This window comes from Cherax quadricarinatus, chromosome 21 (assembly GCF_038502225.1).
Source record: "Cherax quadricarinatus isolate ZL_2023a chromosome 21, ASM3850222v1, whole genome shotgun sequence".
Classification (NCBI taxonomy): domain Eukaryota; kingdom Metazoa; phylum Arthropoda; class Malacostraca; order Decapoda; family Parastacidae; genus Cherax; species Cherax quadricarinatus.
In genome coordinates this window covers 17,965,057-17,984,308 of record NC_091312.1, presented here as the reverse complement: position 1 = coordinate 17,984,308, position 19,252 = coordinate 17,965,057, and the positions used below count along the sequence as shown (strand labels likewise).

General features: G+C 41.1%; 2 protein-coding genes across 2 annotated transcripts in view; one reads left to right on the top strand and one right to left on the bottom strand.

Moving 5' to 3' along the window:
• The window catches only part of LOC128689138 (probable cytochrome P450 49a1), a 42,247-nt gene extending 38,569 nt beyond the window's left edge, over nucleotides 1-3,678 (top strand). The window contains exon 21 of the mRNA XM_053777269.2: nucleotides 3,236-3,678. Coding sequence (XP_053633244.2) covers nucleotides 3,236-3,346 — 111 coding nt within the window. The 3' untranslated portion in view covers nucleotides 3,347-3,678. The remainder of the gene's footprint in view (nucleotides 1-3,235) is intronic.
• Nucleotides 3,679-10,698: 7,020 nt separating this feature from the next.
• LOC128689137 (mucin-2) lies at nucleotides 10,699-18,782 on the bottom strand. The gene is made up of 2 exons (XM_053777268.2): nucleotides 18,695-18,782; nucleotides 10,699-16,108 (listed from the first exon to the last, which is right to left on the bottom strand). The coding sequence occupies exons 1-2, from the start codon at nucleotides 18,704-18,706 to the stop codon at nucleotides 11,159-11,161; spliced, it is 4,962 nt and encodes a 1,653-aa protein (XP_053633243.2). The 5' UTR covers nucleotides 18,707-18,782; the 3' UTR covers nucleotides 10,699-11,158.
• Between the last annotated feature and the right edge of the window lie 470 nt (nucleotides 18,783-19,252).

Here is a 19,252-nt window from a genome sequence, read left to right as displayed (position 1 = left end):
TACTCGGGTATATACGATATAAACAGAGGAGATATGAATAGTGTACTGAGGATATCCAGACAGGAGAGAACTCGAAAAAATGGGCCTGACCGATAATCATTAGTGGCCCCGCCACGCTTGGGATATACACCCTGAGATGTGTATTTCTCTCAGAGTGTATATGCTTAGAGTTTGCTTTAATCCCTATTTTCCGGCTTAAAGTATTCTTGTTAGGTGTTGAGAAGGTTAACGTGCAGCTTTAATGTCCCTTGTGCAGTCGATAGACTTTAAACCCAATCAACTAACCAACCAATCCACAAATAACCACGTCTTTAGCTGCTGTTCCTCTATACATTTTCAATTCTGTTTCTAAACATCTAGTCCACTTTATTTGCCTGATCTACTTGTAGAGGACCTCACTCACATGTGACCATGTCTTCAACTGCTGCATCTGTACACATCGTTCACTGGCTCCTGTATAGAGGTCTCCATCCCCATTTATCTGTATTAGATCGATAAAGTCTCTGTGCCGGCGAAACGTCTCTCAGTAAAGATTCCCAGGTGTTGGACATGTGTCTTATTCATTAATTTATCATTACTACACTTTTGATTTGATGATACTTGAAACAGTGGTTTCACATTGGATAAATTAAGATTTACAAAGGGTAAAAAAATCGTTAGACGTATATATGAATGAGATGAGTGGGAAAAATTCGAAACAGTGTTCACTGCCATCCTGGATAATATTGCACCCACCAGTTAAAGAGGTTAGGATTAAGTGGAGAACCGAACCCTGGATGACTACTGAGATATTAGATAATATGAAATTCAGAGACCAGTTGCTAAAAGGATTTAAGGCAAACAGACAGGATATTGCAGCGCTAAATGAATTCCAGAGGGTGATGAACAGAGTGCAGAGGCTTATAAAAGGAGCAAAGGCAAGGCACTATTGCTCAAAAATCGAACAGTACAAGAATAACCCCAGAAAGTTCTGGCAACAACTAAAACAGTTGGGTTATAGCCATAAACCCGTAGATAGATCAGAAATAGTACTAAATGTCGATAACGAGGTATGCGACAAAACTAAAGTAGCAAATAGTGTTAATTCCTACTGCACATCTGTCGCATCAACACTAGTAAGTAAACTACCAGCTGCATCAAAGACCTTTAACACAGACTCTGATAAGTTTGTAACATACTATACCAATAAAGGGTAACCCCAAACAGTTGTCAACTAGTAAGTGTATCTCATGACTTCGTGCAAAAAGAACTAAGCAGGTTAAACCCAACTAAGAGCAACGGCCCAAATAACATTCTGCTAAGTTCTTAAAACATGGTGCCTCTGAATTGCCAGTCCCCATTACTCACATAATAAATTTGTCCATCACCACTAATTTCGCCCCGGAGGGGTTCAAGGAGGCCAGAGTCACTACTATCTTCAAGAAAGATAGTAGGTCTGATGTCAGCAACTATAGGCCTGTTAGTATACTCAGTGTAATATCCAAAATTCTAGAGAGGGCGGTGTACTGTCAAGTAGTTAAGTACCTTAGTGACAACAACATTCTTCATAGTTACCAATCAGGCTTTAGGAGATCTTACTCAGCCGACACCTCCCTAATTAATCTGATTGGTTACATGAGAACTGAAATGTCAGTGGGGAACCTCATAGGTATGGTAACTTTAGACTTACAAAAGGCCTTCGATACTGTCAACCACAATATATTGTGTAAGAAACTTCAAGCTATCGGCATAGGTTCCGTAGACCGGTTTAAGTTCTACCTTAGCAACAGGATACAAATTGTCAAAATCAACAAAACAGAATCAGAACCCCTGCCGATAGTATGTGGAGTGCCCCGAGATAGTATTCTGGGTCCCTTTAATTCTTTTTGTTATGTAAACGGCATACCTCTTAGTGTCAAGTGCAAACTCCTGTATGCAGATGACAGTGCTCTGTTAGTGTCAGGTAAAGACCCACAAGATATAGCTAATGTAATAACACTGGAACTGGAGTCCTGCAGCAAATGGTTAGTAGACAACAAACTATCGTTACACCTTGGGAAAACTGAAGCCATACTCTTTGACACGAAACATAAACTGAGGAGGGTAAATAATTTTTATGTCCGGTGTAATGGGAGCCCATCACTTCAGTTTCCTCAGTAAAATATCTGGGGATCCCCTTTGACCCATACATGTCAGGAGAATTTATAAGGAACAGTGTAGTAAAGAAAGTGAATGCCAGACCGAAGTTCCTTTACAGACAAGCACAGTGTCTACCTCCTGAGGCTCGCAGGACCCATGTCTAGCTCTAATACAATGTCATATGGACTACGCTTGCTCTTCATGGTATTCTGCCTTGACAAAAAAAAAAAAAAAAAAAAAAAAAAAAAAAAAAAAAAAAAAAAAAAAACTGAAAGACAGACTACAAATCACCCAGAACAAAATAGTAAGATTCATCCTGGACCTGGGTCCAAGAGAGCATGTAGACCAGGATGAATTTACAACAGTTGGATATACTGAATGTTGAAAACAGATTAAAACAAAGTTAAATCAAGTTTATAAAATAGCTCACAAACAGTGTCCGGAATATCTTGCTGCCAATTTTGTCTAGGCTGGGAGCCAAAGCAATCATAGTACCAGGGGGAGAGAGCACAACTTCGTAGTGCCCACAGTCAGTGGCCAGGCTTCAAATACCTTTTATTGTACAGCAATAAATGAATGGAACAGGCTGCCTTTACATGTCAAAGCCAGTCATAGCATGAACCAGTTCAAGAAGAATGCCAAGAGGTGCCTAATGAATGTAGCGACAGAAAGGCAGGAGAATGAGTTTTTATTTTTTTAGCTAACAAACATTCCTAGTATAATAATAATAAAATATTATCTCCTTTATAGTCTAATAATAATAAAATATTATCTCCTTTATAGTATAATAATAAAGTATTAAAAGGACCCTAATGGTAATAAGTCACTTGTCTGACTTTTTTAGGTTATCCCAGGTTCTCTACACATATGCTGCTATGTATGATAATCTATGTAACTGTATTTGTGTATACTTGAGTAAACTTACTTAACATGATAAGTAGGCTTACTGCGGTGCTCCTCTGTTTTTATGTTCTTATGCTTTCTAGATGCAGTGGCTAATCTCTAGCAATTATGATTTAATTTGTATTAGTTTAAATATAAAAAAGTAATCTGTACAATTCAATTTTAATATAATAATAATAATAATAACACCGGGTAATAATTTATTTGTGTACAGGTGATGCAGCGCTTCACTGTTGATTACAAGTATGAAGACCTCGAAATTATGTGTCGCCTGATGTTTAGCTCTGCTTCACCACTCAAGTTCAGTTTCACAGAGAGGCGCTGATTAGATGTTGTGAGAGCCGTTGGCTGACAACCACAAGGGTTGCTGACTACTATTGGAGGAAGTGCTGTGCGAGAGGCTGAATGACTTGTAATCGATGACTGCTGCGAAAGGTGCTGTCTTTATATGAGAGGTGTCTTAAAACTGTGAGGGATGCGATTACTGTATGAGGACAGACTGATTATTATGACAGATGCTGACTTCTATGTGTTGCTCTAGCCATCATCCAGTTGAGACCTAATGTAAGTTTGAAATTTGTAAAGTATGTAACCCAATTTCCTGTTAGCTGCATCACGTTTCTTGTTAGATTTTATGACAATGCTGAGTTAATTAAACGTGGGTGGTTTTCTTTATCATTATGAAATGCTGACCATAGAGCTGACAATTTTTTTTTTAAAACGGCCATCCTTCAGGAAGATCGCATTGGCCTTATACTTAGGTGTATGTACCAGGCTACATTTTGATTGGTTAATTTTAGCTGGGAGTGGAACAATCTTTAGGCGTTAGAGTGGTTAGGTATTGGAAAGGGTGACAGGGACCTCGACTATCAGTGAACAAGGGAGAGAGACGGCAACCGCTGATCTGACTAGAGGTTGAGATCTTGCCAGACCTATACCGCCTCCTCCTCCAGCCACCACCACTCACAGGAACCAGTCAGAGCCCTCGCTGCCCCAAGTGCCTCCACCTCCCTCCAATGAGAAACAGTCTCCAACGCCAGCAACCACATCTGTCAAGACACGAGCAGCGTCCTGGTCTTCCATCACCACTAAAACTGCCCTACCAACGACTTCGCCTGCCTCAGACTAATGATAACGACCTCGAAATACCTGATATCATATTCTACACCACTCGTCAGTATCCTGCAATGTTAATTCCCCGGACGTTGATCCAACTCCTCCAGAATGGACATGCTAAGTTTACCAGTACTGGACCACATCCCTACAACCTTGCCGACGTGCTCAGTATCCTTATTGCTCTTGGGGTAAACCCCAAAGGCAAGTTTGACCTCGTCCATCTACCAAAAGCGAAGTTATTGTCTCTACGTTCTGGGACACTAGTTTAACGAAGCCTCCCACCGACCATCAACTATACACTTCATCCTGCTGGCTGCCTCCTGACCTTCCCAACTCCTGCCGCCGCCTTTGTCATCCCCTCCTTGAAGAATTGAGACACTTATGCAACACATGGGAATCTTTATTGAAGAAACGTTTCGTCACACAGTGGCTTCATCAGTCCAATACAAAGTAGAAGTGGGTAAGGAGAGTAGAAGTTTGAGGTAATCAGTCCCTCAACCTGGATTCGATGTGTTCAGTCCATCACTCTTGTAGGAAGTGCAGCATAGGGCCAGAAAGGTGGCTTATATACTGCGGTGAGATGACTTGAAGCAGGAGGAGGCGGGATCACAGTGGGACCTGCCACTAGTGTAAGTAGGTCGTCGTCCAAAGGTTGGGCAAGGGTTGAAGTCTTTGTACCAAGATCCCATGATGTTGCAGTGTCTGACAGATGTGATGAATGGTTTTGAAAACCGACAAGTTGAAGAATTGAGACACTTATGCAACACATGGGAATCTTTATTGAAGAAACGTTTCGCCACACAGTGGCTTCATCAGTCCAATACAAAGTAGAAGTGGGTAAGGAGGGTAGAAGTTTGAGGTGATCAGTCCCTCAACCTGCCAAGGTTCTTAACGTGAGGAAGGAGCTTGGTATTTCTAGTATCACTTATATGATTATTGAGATTAACACTGTACTTTGCGTTAAAATGTTAAGAGATGAACTGTCTTCCCTCTTGCTTCCGGCTACGTTGTCCCAATGACAACATACTGCTGGCGGATTCCTGAATTTTTCACCTCGTTTACCACTCCCTCCTATTGCAAGCTTCTGATAAGGAACCATCAGTAGTCCAAGAGGCCTTAAGCTTCACTTTCATCACCCCCTGGCTGTAATGCAAATACATTATTGCATGTGTTGCGACATTCCTTGCATGTCAGCTGTATGAATAACATTGTTATTCAAAATGAATTAAAAGGCTCTGAAAAATTCTTGGTTGGATTCCCTTGTGATTCGAAAAAATGCTATCAAGAGCTTTTTGACGAAGGATCTAGTATTCGCGACTATGCAACTAATTCACTTCAGTGCTGATGAAGGATGCAGTGGTAGTAGAAACTTCAGGAAGGATTGTTCGCAGAGCTCTGATTATTTCCTGGTTCCTTGTGATGATTTCACACTTGGAGGGATTGAGGATGAGTCCCAAGGCTTCTCCCTGTGTTTTCGCCAGTTGTAGGTCCTCTAGCAGGGACTCTTCAGTACCTGCCAGAGTTCCATCATCCAGGTACCAGATGCTGAGCTCGCTGCGCAGGCTGGAATTTAGTTCTCTTACTGCCAAGCAGAAGACAAGTGGAGCAAGTGGGTCACCCTGCTGAACACCCTCTGATTAGGGAATTTCATGTTCGCCAAAGAAAAGAATTGAGGGTTTGCTGTAACCAGCTGAAATGTAGGAAAAAAAAATCTGGGGAACCGATCCCGAACGGTTGGCAAAACCACATCTCTTTTCACCATATTAAAAGCATTTCTAAAGTCAATTTTGACTATGGCCTTGTCTTCTGGTAAGTCCCTGATGTAGACCCTTGCTGCATGAGCTGCAGCTTCACTGCCTTGAGAGACTTCAAAGCCCAGCTGGTGTAGCTGGAGTAAGCTGGCGGCTTCTAGGAGAATGTTTCTTACTGCTGCTTTGGCAACGAAACGGCGAAGAGTGTTACCAACAGCAATGGGTCTGATTTCCCCATCCTTCTTCAAAGCGCATATATATATATATATATATATATATATATATATATATATATATATATATATATATATATATATATATATATATATATGTCGTGCCGAATAGGCAGAACTTGCGATCTTGACTTAAATAGCAAGGTTCATCTTGCCATATAGGACAAGTGAAAATTTGTGTATGCAATAATTTCGCCAAAATCATTCTGAACCTAACGAAAAAAATATATTTCATTGTGTTTGTTAAGTATTAAATATCTGTAAACAAATCTAAAATATATTTAGTTGGGTTAGGCTAAAATAAATTGCTCTTGTTATAATAAGGTTAGGTAAGTTTTCTAAGATTCTTTTCGTACAAAATTAATTTTTTTTACATTAACATTAATGAAAAATATATATCTTTAAACGTATAAAAGAAAATTTCAGAAAGGACTTAATTTTAAAAGAGTTCTTGCTAATTGACCAGTTTTACATATTCGGCACGACATATAAATATATATAAATATATATATATATATATATATATATATATATATATATATATATATATATATATATATATATGTATATATATACATATAATATATACATATATAATATATATATATATATATACATCTATGACTCACCTCAACTTTCAAATTATATATATATATATATATATATATATATATATATATATATATATATATATATATATATATATATATATACCACTCGACTTACGACCTTCTTTTTTATGCCAAATTTCTGGGAAATAAACAACTATTTGTGTTGTGCACAGTGTTTATCCTAAACCTTACAGTATAAAATACAGTGCTAACAGCATAAAAAGTAAAGTAAAACATGAAATACCAAAATAAAACAATAAAATAAATGTTTTGTTGATATTCAGTAGTAAAGTTCGACTTACGACCGGTTTCTCGGAACCGAACTCGGTGGTAAGTCGGATGGTAGGTGTGTGTATATATATATATATATATATATATATATATATATATATATATATATATATATATATATATATATATATATATATATATATATATATATATGTCGTGCCGAATAGGCAGAACTTGCGATCTTGGCTTAAATAGCAACGCTCATCTTGCCATATAGGACAAGCGAAGATTTGTGTATGCAATAATTTCGCCAAAATCATTCTGAACCTAACGGAAAAAATATATTTCACTGTGTTTGTTTAGTATTAAATTATTGTAACCAAATCTAAAATATATTTAGTTGGGTTAGGCTAAAATAAATTGTTCGTGTTATAATAAGGTTAGGTAAGTTTTCTAAGATTCGTTTACCTGGAGAGAGTCCCGGGGGTCAACGCCCCCGCGGCCCGGGCTGTGACCAGGCCTCCTGGTGGATCAGAGCCTGATCAACCAGGCTGTTACTGCTGGCTGCACGCAAACCAACGTACGAGCCACAACCCGGCTGGTCAGGAACCGACTTTAGGTGCTTGTCCAGTGCCAGCTTGAAGACTGCCAGGGATCTGTTGGTAATCCCCCTTATGTATGCTGGGAGGCAATTGAACAGTCTCGGCCCCTGACAGTTATTGTATGGTCTCTTAACGTGCTAGTGACACCCCTGCATTTCATTGGGGGGATGTTGCATCGTCTGCCAAGTCTTTTGCTTTCGTAGTGAGTGATTTTCGTGTGCAAGTTCGGTACTAGTCCCTCTAGGATTTTCCAGGTGTATATAATCATGTATCTCTCCCGCCTGCGTTCCAGGGAATACAGGTTTAGGAACCTCAAGCGCTCCCAGTAATTGAGGTGTTTTATCTCCGAGCAAAATTAAAAATTTTTACATTAACATTAATGAAAAAATATATCTTTAAACGTATAAGAGAAAATTTTGGAAAGAACTTAATTTTAAATGAGTTCTTGCTAATTGACCAGTTTTACATATTCGGCACGACATATATATATATATATATATATATATATATATATATATATATATATATATATATATATATATATATATATATATATATATATATATATATTTCAACAAGTCGGCCGTCTCCCACCGAGGCAGGGTGACCCAAAAAAGAAAGAAAATCCCCAAAAAGAAAATACTTTCATCATCATTCAACACTTTCACCACACTCACAAATTATCACTGTTTTTGCAGAGGTGCTCAGAACACAACAGTTTAGAAGCATACACATATAAAGATACACAACATATCCCTCCAAACTGCCAATATCCCAAACCCCTCCTTTAAAGTGCAGGCATTGTACTTCCCATTTCCAGGACTCAAGTCCGACTATATGAAAATAACCGGTTTCCCTGAATCCCTTCACTAAATATTACCCTGCTCACACTCCAACAGATCGTCAGGTCCCAAGTACCATTCGTCTCCATTCACTCCTATCTAACACGCTCACGCACACTTGCTGGAAGTCCAAGCCCCTCGCCCACAAAACCTCCTTTACCCCCTCTCTCCAACCCTTTTGAGGACGACCCCTACCCTTCCTTCCTTCCCCTATAGACTTATATGCTTTCCATGTCATTCTACTTTGATCCATTCTCTCTAAATGACCAAACCACCTCAACAACCCCTCTTCTGCCCTCTGACTAATGCTTTTATTAACTCCACACCTTTTCCTAATTTCCACACTCCGAATTTTCTGCATAATATTTACACCACACATTGCCCTTAGACAGGACATCTCCACTGCCTCCAACCGTCTCCTCGCTGTTGCATTTACCACCCAAGCTTCACATCCATATAAGAGTGTTGGTACTACTATACTTTCATACATTCCCTTCTTTGCCTCCATAGATAACGTTTTTTGACTCCACATATACCTCAACGCACCACTCACCTTTTTTCCCTCATCAATTCTATGATTAACCTCATCCTTCGTAAATCAATCCGCCGACACGTCAACTCCCAAGTATCTGAAAACATTTACTTCTTCCATATTCCTCCTCCCCAATTTGATATCCAATTTTTCTTTATCTAAATCATTTGATACCCTCATCACCTTACTCTTTTCTATGTTCACTTTCAACTTTCTACCTTTACACACATTCCCAAACTCATCCACTAACCTTTGCAATTTTTCTTTAGAATCTCCCATAAGCACAGTATCATCAGCAAAAAGTAACTGTGTCAATTCCCATTTTGAATTTGATTCCCCATAATTTAATCCCACCCCTCTCCCAAACACCCTAGCATTTACTTCTTTTACAACCCCATCTATGAATTTATTAAACAACCATGGTGACATTACACATCCCTGTCTAAGACCTACTTTTACCGGGAAGTAGTCTCCCTCTCTTCTAGCAAGCTAGGCTCATGTTGCGAGGACGTTCGTGGCAGTGGTATGCTTAAGGATTAATTTCAGCCTCCTGTTTGAATACCCGTCTCAACAAATGATTCAAAATCACTTATTTCGTGGATTCATTGCTATATAGACTGCTTGTTGAGGCGGGTAGTCAAACAGGAGGCAACAATGGGTCAGACTGCAGTTCACACAGTTAAAGTTGAAGTTCTGATAATCGTCTCCACATTAACTTCCATAGGGTTGTTAAATAAAAGGAGACTGAGTTTCAAATTCTCTAAATCCTTTCTCAAACTCGCTAGAAAAAAAAAATCTTTAACAAAACATGAAAAGTCTGACGATATCACCTGCCTTGAGTTCACGACAAGACACGAAGTGTGCAAGATCATTCCTTTCTAAACACACACTGAATAGCTGCTGCTTCTTGTGGAAAGCTCCTGTCAAGGGATGATGTTGGTGAGGGGCTCTTGATTTAGGGAATTGGATCTGTGCTCCAGTTCCCCGAATTAAGCCTGAATGCCTTCCACATCCCCCCCCAGGCGCTGTATAATCCTCCGGGTTTAGCGCTTCCCCCTTGATTATAATAATAATAATAATCCTCTCAAGGGAGGTTCCTTGACGCTGGTGAGGGGCTCTTGATCTAGGAAATTAGATCTGTGCTCCGGTTCCCTGAATTGAGCCTGAATACCTTCCATCCCCCCCATGCGCTGTACAATCCTACGGGTTTAGCGCTCCCCCATTATAATAATAATACAATTGTGGAAAGCTTCAATGTGCCCAACCAGTTGAGAATTATTTTGTTGTTTTGTAAGCTCAGATTCGACACATTCAAGCGAGCTGTCATGTCTGTTGGGAATGTTAGGCTGCAAAGAGTCTTTATCTTGCAGCTGAGTTTTGTACACCTGTGTATTGCTCAGCTGTTCGTTTTGAAGAAATGAAAAGAATCTTTCTGCAGATACTTTAATTTTTTTTTTAATAGATAAAAACTCAGCAAATCAATATATTAATATGCTGTATAGCCCTTGTGGCTTAGCGCTTCTTTTTGATTATAATAATAATAATAATATATTAATATGAGTGCTTATGGGCCACTAAAAATCAACCCGCGGGCCACTTGTGGCCCACGGGCCCACAGTTGGGCCACCCGAGATTAGACTAAAGGTCCGTGGATGACCCTGCCAAATTTACAAGTGAATATAATAATAATAATAATAATAATATGTAGTATTAGCTTGGTTATTCATGAGATCTGTTGAAGGTGAGTAATTATGATCCGTGTTATTATAAATTTTAATATTTAGAAAGTTTTCACAATTTTATTTCCAGTAGTGTGAAGCTTCTCTTATATTACATACGTTTAAAAAGTTTGTTTAATATTATTCTGAAACTAGTCCAAGCAAATACATAAAGTGCATTGAAAGTCATAGCTAAAGAAGTATAGCAAAAGTTGAATGACAATTACAAAAAGGAACTTTACCGAGACGTTTCTCCTTAACTGAAAACCTGTTCACATGTGAAACGTCTCAATCAGGCTCCTCTCTGCAGTTGAGTTTGTCGCCACTTGTCGGCTTTGCGCTATTTGTCTCCCAGTAAAGCAAATGTATAAAGGCATCAATGACACAACTTTATTATTTCCAATCTTGCGTTCTTTATGTACAAACACACTTGGTAAAAAAATACATTGTAATAGATACTAGTATGGAAATTGACGGTTCGGCAGGAACACGAATGTTTAATTAATGTGGACAGTCCTTCAAGTAGATGGGTTGACCAGAGAAGGGAGCGAAGATACGGTCACTGATGGAATAGGTTTGGTGTAGGGCGCCTCCGCTGTATGCTATGTGTTGAATAGGAGTAGCACTCCACACAGTGGGAACTGGAAGAACACCACGGACTCTGGATGCTCGAGTAGCCGCTGCCTCAGCAGCACGGAATTTAGCCAAGAAAGCCTCTTTAGCTGCTTTAACTTCAGGTGTATCTGACACAGGTTGTGGAGACCGTGCTGAATCAAGAGCCGCTGATCCAGAAAGAGTGTACAGGGTCGTCTCGATCTTGGGAATTCGTGCTGCCGCCTCATTCCATGCAGCCGTGAACTCAGCTGTAGCTCTTTGAACTTCCGGAGTAGGCTTCACCTGCTGAGGAGCAGAATATGCAGTTGATACCGAGTCTCTAAGAGTTGATACTCTTTGGGCGGCTGCATGCCAGGCAGCCATGAATTCAGCGGTAGCTTTCTCGACATCAGCAGTTTGACTAATTTGCCGGGGTAAAGTGGACACCGCTTGTTCTACAACAGTTGCACGTCGAGCAGCTGCATTGTATGCAGCCATAAACTCTGCAGTAGCCTGCTTTACTGCATCGGTTTCTTTTACTTGACGAGGAAGTTCCACAGTATCACCAGATTTCACCAAGGTTGCCTGTAGCTTTGTTGCTCGCTGAGCAGCTGCATTCCAAGCAGCCATGAATGCAGCTGTAGCACTCTGTACTTCCGGAGTAGGCTGGACAGGCTGAGGCAGTGCATATGATGAAGCAGGGAAAGAAGCTGCAGCATACGATACAGCTGCAGGCGCATGGTGATATCCAGAATGTGATCTGGATCCCATAATTATGTTAACATCAGGGGCTGCTGCGGCAGCTGCAGCAGCGGCATTCCAAACCTTCGTGAATTCGGCTGTTGCATGGGCAACTTCGGGAGTAAACTGGGGAACACCACCAACAATTGTTGGTACTCCTGAAGATGGGGTGGTTCCAGTAATGTGGTAGAGAGTGGTCTGAATGGTAGGTACACGTGCTGCGGCCTTATTCCAAGCTGCCAAGAACTCTTCAGTAGCTCTCTTGACTTCATCAGTAGCCTCTACCTGTCGTGGGACTCCAGAATAAGGGGTGGCAGAGTAAGATACTGCCTGTCTAATTGCTGAAGCCTGTTGAGCAGCTCTTTCCCATTCAGCCATAAATTCAGCAGTAGCTCTTTTTACATCTTCAGTTGGTTGCACAGGCTGTGGCAAAGAGTACACTGCTTGTTCAACAACAGTTGCACGTTGAGCAGCTTTGTTCCAAGCTGCCATAAACTGAGCAGTTGCCCGCTTTACTTCTTCAGTTGCTTCCACTTGTTTCGGAATCTGAATGCTGTAAGTGCCAGAGGGTGCAGATTTAACAAGAGTTCTTTGAATTTGAGTTGCTCTTGCGGCAGCCTCATTCCATGCAGCCATGAAAGCAGCAGTTTCTCTTTGAACTTCTGGGGTAGGCTGGACGGGCTGTGGAAGGCCAGAGGGGCCAACATGGGAAGGAGCTGCAGCATACGACACAGCAGCTGGTGCATGGTGGTATGTAGATTGTGCAGGAGCTGCCACATATGACACAGCAGCTGGTGCATGGGGAGAAGCAAGTCGTGAACTAGCTCCCATAATAATGTTGACATCAGGAGCGGCTGCAGCAGCTGCCGCAGCGGCATTCCAAACCTTCGTGAATTCAGCTGTTGCATGGGCAACTTCGGGAGTAAACTGAGGAACGCCACCAACAATTGTTGGTACCCCTGAAGATGGGGTGGTTCCAGTAATGTGGTAGAGAGTGGTCTGAATGGTAGGTACACGTGCTGCGGCCTTTTTCCAAGCTGCCAGGAACTCTTCAGTAGCTCTCTTGACTTCATCAGTAGCTTCTACCTGTCGTGGGGCTCCAGAATAAGGGGTGGCAGAGTAAGATACTGCCTGTCTAATTGCTGAAGCCTGTTGAGCAGCTCTTTCCCATTCAGCCATAAATTCAGCAGTAGCTCTTTTTACATCTTCAGTTGGTTGCACAGGCTGTGGCAAAGAGTACACTGCTTGTTCAACAACAGTTGCACGTCGAGCAGCTTTGTTCCAAGCTGCCATAAACTGAGCAGTTGCCCGCTTTACTTCTTCAGTTGCTTCCACTTGTTTCGGAATCTGAATGCTGTAAGTGCCAGAGGGTGCAGATTTAACAAGAGTTCTTTGAATTTGAGTTGCTCTTGCGGCAGCCTCATTCCATGCAGCCATGAAAGCAGCAGTTTCTCTTTGAACTTCTGGGGTAGGCTGGACGGGCTGTGGAAGACCAGAGGGGCCAACATGGGAAGGAGCTGCAGCATACGACACAGCAGCTGGTGCATGGTGGTATGTAGATTGTGCAGGAGCTGCCACATATGACACAGCAGCTGGTGCATGGGGAGAAGCAAGTCGTGAACTAGCTCCCATAATAATGTTGACATCAGGAGCGGCTGCAGCAGCTGCCGCAGCGGCATTCCAAACCTTCGTGAATTCAGCTGTTGCATGGGCAACTTCGGGAGTAAACTGAGGAACGCCACCAACAATTGTTGGTACCCCTGAAGATGGGGTGGTTCCAGTAATGTGGTAGAGAGTGGTCTGAATGGTAGGTACACGTGCTGCGGCCTTATTCCAAGCTGCCAGGAACTCTTCAGTAGCTCTCTTGACTTCATCAGTAGCTTCTACCTGTCGTGGGACTCCAGAATAAGGGGTAGCAGAGTAAGATACTGCCTGTCTAATTGCTGAAGCCTGTTGAGCAGCTCTTTCCCATTCAGCCATAAATTCAGCAGTAGCTCTTTTTACATCTTCAGTTGGTTGCACAGGCTGTGGCAAAGAGTACACTGCTTGTTCAACAACAGTTGCACGTTGAGCAGCTTTGTTCCAAGCTGCCATAAACTGAGCAGTTGCCCGCTTTACTTCTTCAGTTGCTTCCACTTGTTTCGGAATCTGAATGCTGTAAGTGCCAGAGGGTGCAGATTTAACAAGAGTTCTTTGAATTTGAGTTGCTCTTGCGGCAGCCTCATTCCATGCAGCCATGAAAGCAGCAGTTTCTCTTTGAACTTCTGGGGTAGGCTGGACGGGCTGTGGAAGACCAGAAGGGCCAACATGGGAAGGAGCTGCAGCATACGACACAGCAGCTGGTGCATGGTGGTATGTAGGTTGTGCAGGAGCTGCCGCATATGACACAGCAGCTGGTGCATGGGGAGAAGCAAGTCGTGAACTAGCTCCCATAATAATATTGACATCAGGAGCGGCTGCAGCAGCTGCCGCAGCGGCATTCCAAACCTTCGCGAATTCGGCTGTTGCATGGGCAACTTCGGGAGTAAACTGGGGAACACCACCAACAATTGTTGGTACTCCTGAAGATGGGGTGGTTCCAGTAATGTGGTAGAGAGTGGTCTGAATGGTAGGTACACGTGCTGCGGCCTTATTCCAAGCTGCCAAGAACTCTTCAGTAGCTCTCTTGACTTCATCAGTAGCCTCTACCTGTCGTGGGACTCCCGAATAAGGGGTGGCAGAGTAAGATACTGCCTGCCTAATTGCTGAAGCCTGTTGAGCAGCTCTTTCCCATTCAGCCATAAATTCAGCAGTAGCTCTTTTTACATCTTCAGTTGGTTGCACAGGCTGTGGCAAAGAGTACACTGCTTGTTCAACAACAGTTGCACGTCGAGCAGCTTTGTTCCAAGCTGCCATAAACTGAGCAGTTGCCCGCTTTACTTCTTCAGTTGCTTCCACTTGTTTCGGAATCTGAATGCTGTAAGTGCCAGATGGTGCAGATTTAACAAGAGTTCTTTGAATTTGAGTTGCTCTTGCGGCAGCCTCATTCCATGCAGCCATGAAAGCAGCAGTTTCTCTTTGAACTTCTGGGGTAGGCTGGACGGGCTGTGGAAGACCAGAAGGGCCAACATGGGAAGGAGCTGCAACATACGACACAGCAGCTGGTGCATGGTGGTATGTAGGTTGTGCAGGAGCTGCCACATATGACACAGCAGCTGGTGCATGGGGAGAAGCAAGTCGTGAACTAGCTCCCATAATAATGTTGACATCAGGAGCGGCTGCAGCAGCTGCCGCAGCGGCATTCCAAACCTTCGTGAATTCAGCTGTTGCATGGGCAACTTCGGGAGTAAACTGAGGAACACCACCAACAATTGTTGGTACCCCTGAAGATGGGGTGGTTCCAGTAATGTGGTAGAGAGTGGTCTGAATGGTAGGTACACGTGCTGCGGCCTTTTTCCAAGCTGCCAGGAATTCTTCAGTAGCTCTCTTGACTTCATCAGTAGCCTCTACCTGTCGTGGGACTCCAGAATAAGGGGTGGCAGAGTAAGATACTGCCTGTCTAATTGCTGAAGCCTGTTGAGCAGCTCTTTCCCATTCAGCCATAAACTCAGCAGTAGCTCTTTGGACATCTTCAGTTGGTTGCACCGGCTGTGGCAAAGAGTACACTGCTTGTTCAACAACAGTTGCACGTCGGGCAGCTTTGTTCCAAGCTGCCATAAACTGAGCAGTTGCCCGCTTTACTTCTTCAGTTGCTTCTACTTGCTTTGGAATTTGAATGCTGTAAGTGCCAGAGGGTGCAGATCTAACAAGAGTTCTTTGGATTTGAGTTGCTCGTGCAGCAGCCTCATTCCATGCAGCCATAAAAGCAGCAGTTTCTCTTTGCACTTCTGGTGTAGGCTGGACGGACTGATGTAGTACATGGGAAACAGAGGATGCAGGCGCTGCAGCATAAGACACAACAGCTGGTGCGGCACCTACTGAATATGCTGCCTGGTAATGGTGTGCCGGTACTGCTACATAATGCCCTGCATGTAGTGACCCAATGGGCACCGCTCCACTGTATGTAATAATTTCATGTTTACAGTCTTCGTGTGGAAGCGGTGATCCCACAGCTGCCACCACTAATGCTGCTATCGCCTGCAAAATGAAAAGAATAATTACTGTATTACCTCTTTTATGGAGGTTTATTACCTGATTATTTTTGTTTTTTTTATTGTTAGTCACTATATTTTTACACTGCAATATGCTCTAAAATATTTCTAACGCAGCGCATTTGCATTACATCCTAGTGTTATTATTTCTACATAACCTCTAATGTAAATATGAAGATTGGCTACATACATTATGACTTGTTAGTTATGGCCCAAGAGAAACCTTTAAGTGCCTGTTTAATTTGTTTCTTTTCTTTTTTTTTCTCTTTTTTAATTCGTTCGTAAGACGAGATGGTCTCATCCTGTCTGCTTCAAATTTCCAATGCATGTTTACGGTAACTAATGCAAGAGTCATACAACCATTAACATTTGCAGGTGGTCTATGACCAAAGTTGAAGAACCTACTTAAGATTCCTGCAATGGATCCCAGAACTTCGAAAACACTCAACGGCTTAGTATTAAACGTTCTAACAAAGGTACCTCCTCCTACGACGACGGCAGAGTGAAATACAAATTCTGCAGGAATCTGTTGATTCAGATTCTACAAACTGTTGGTGTACTCAGAGAGTTATAATGCATCTTTATCTAACGAATGACAGACATTTCATGATGCAAAAAAAGCAGTCTAAATTATTTCAGCTGAAAATTCAACTTTGTTTCTACTTACACATATGACTCTACAATAATTACATTTGATGTGCATGGATATTTCTCGTAATGCACGAATAACATGTACCTGAGTGAATATTATACACTTAATAATGATGCACTGGAGAGAAGAGAATGACACTGAATGTGTATCTTCGATTATTAACCCCAAAAGGATAACCCAAGAAAGTCAACCCAAGAGTCGTTCCAATATATTTGCCACGCATAACAGGCGCCTAACTCCAAAATATTTACTACTGCTAGGTCAACAGGGGTAGTAGGTGTTAGGAGACTAACCCATATTCCTTGCTCTACCCGCTGCACTGGGTGAATGTGTGTGTGTGTGTGTGTGGTCGTGGTTTTCCTTAATATTGTGTATCAGGAACAAAGAAATTAAAACGTTATATAGAGCTCTAAGATGAGACTGGTGAAACTCGTGTTATATACTGTATCATTGCTGACATATTTTCTGTTCATATAACATTTCATATTGACATATCTTCTATGGGACAAGGTTATTCTGTACACACTGAGAGGTGTATATCACTTTATGTATATACACAATGAGAGTTAAACTTAATCATTATTTAAGGGATTAAAGTTTTCTTCTTTGGTGATAATATTAATAATAATATATCTATATATTATTATTAATATACATTATATATATGGATATATATATATATATATATATATATATATATATATATATATATATATATATATATATATATATATATATATATGCAAAACAACCACTCTGAAAGAATAGAGAAATTCCAAGCGCTTTCGTGACTACTCACATTATCAAGGAACTATGATAATGTGAGTAGTCACGAAAGCGCTTGGAATTTCTCTATTCTTTCAGAGTGGTTGTTTTGCATATTTTGAAATCACCTGTTTACTGTGATCTTATTGCATATATATATATATATATATATATATATATATATATATATATATATATATATATATATATATATATATATATATATATAAATTATATATATATATATATATATATATATATATATATATATATATATATATATATATATATATAATATATATATATATATATATATATATATATATATTTATATGCATTTGTATGTGTGTACTCACTTAATTGTGTGTGTCAGTGTGTGTCAGTGTGTGTCAGTGTGTATGTGTCAGTGTGTGTGTGTGTGTGTGTGTGTGTATGTGTGTGTGTGTGTGTGTGTGTGTGTGTGTGTGTGTGTGTGTGTGTGTGTGTGTGTGTGTGTGTGTGTGTGTGTGTGTGTGTGTGTGTGTAATATTTTCTGTAGCAAAGCTAGTAATAATATATGGACTCTTTATAATATGATGTTCGTGTTTTCTTGGAAGCTTTATATACCTACTGTGGATAAAATGAATTACAATACAGTAATTGTTTTTGGATTGTATCACAACGATTTAAAAATTGTTATATAACCTCGTTTAGTAAAAGAAAACTGCTCTCTTGGGTAGACGAACTTTAAATTACCTTCTCATACACGTAGCGGCTCGATGTGCATTTAGCTGTAAATAAACAAGTGAATATATAACACGGTTTACAAGACTTGGCAGTTTGACTTACTGCACGACTTCGTTATTAGAGAAATAACAAGAATGATCATTATATGTGAGAATATTAATCGTATTGAGTGGAAAATTATTAGTGTCGAAACTGAACTTAGGTTAGGCTTTAATATTGCACTATGCACCGTGTTTTCCAGTTACTAATACGTTGATAATTATCTGAACTTCACTTTGGTTCAGTCGAACGAACAGTCATGAGAGCGTAGACCATTGAGAACCATGGGAACGCCATGTCGCCATAGTTATATGTCCACTAAGTTATTCTTGGCGTCTGGTGTGTGGTGTGGATGTGTTGTTAGTTGAAGAACAGTATTAAGGAGCTCACCCAACACTTCATGACGATCCGCGAGCCGTTCCGTGCTTCTACCTGGCGTGCACAGCCATTTATACCCCAGCCACACCCGCTGCTCTCCTCCCATCTGTCCCCACGTATCCTCCCAGTCCTGAGCCCCGCCCCAACCAGCCTTGTTCTGCCCCGCCCCATGCTTGTCCCTGCTTTCCAGCACCCTCTGCACCCTCCCTGCTGCCCAGACGATGCCCAGGCAACACCCCATCCCTACGATCCCTCCTCTATCGGTCGCCGGTAATGTTTCATTTCTTCCTCTAACGGGAAGTTCCCAGATAGCGGAGCTGACGAACCTTAGGAAATAAAAGAGGCATAAACACGTACTTATGAATGATCTTGTGGTTGCTAGGTTTATTACTTGAAATATTTTACTCCTCTATCACAAACTGAGAACTGGAATTAATTTCTCAATATTATTATTATTATTATTATGAACCGTCCCTACCCCTTCTTCATCCCTTTTCTGCTTCTATCCAGTCCCTCCTAATTTTTTTCCCTTCTCGTTCTTTCTCTTACTATACCTATCGGCAGCCTATT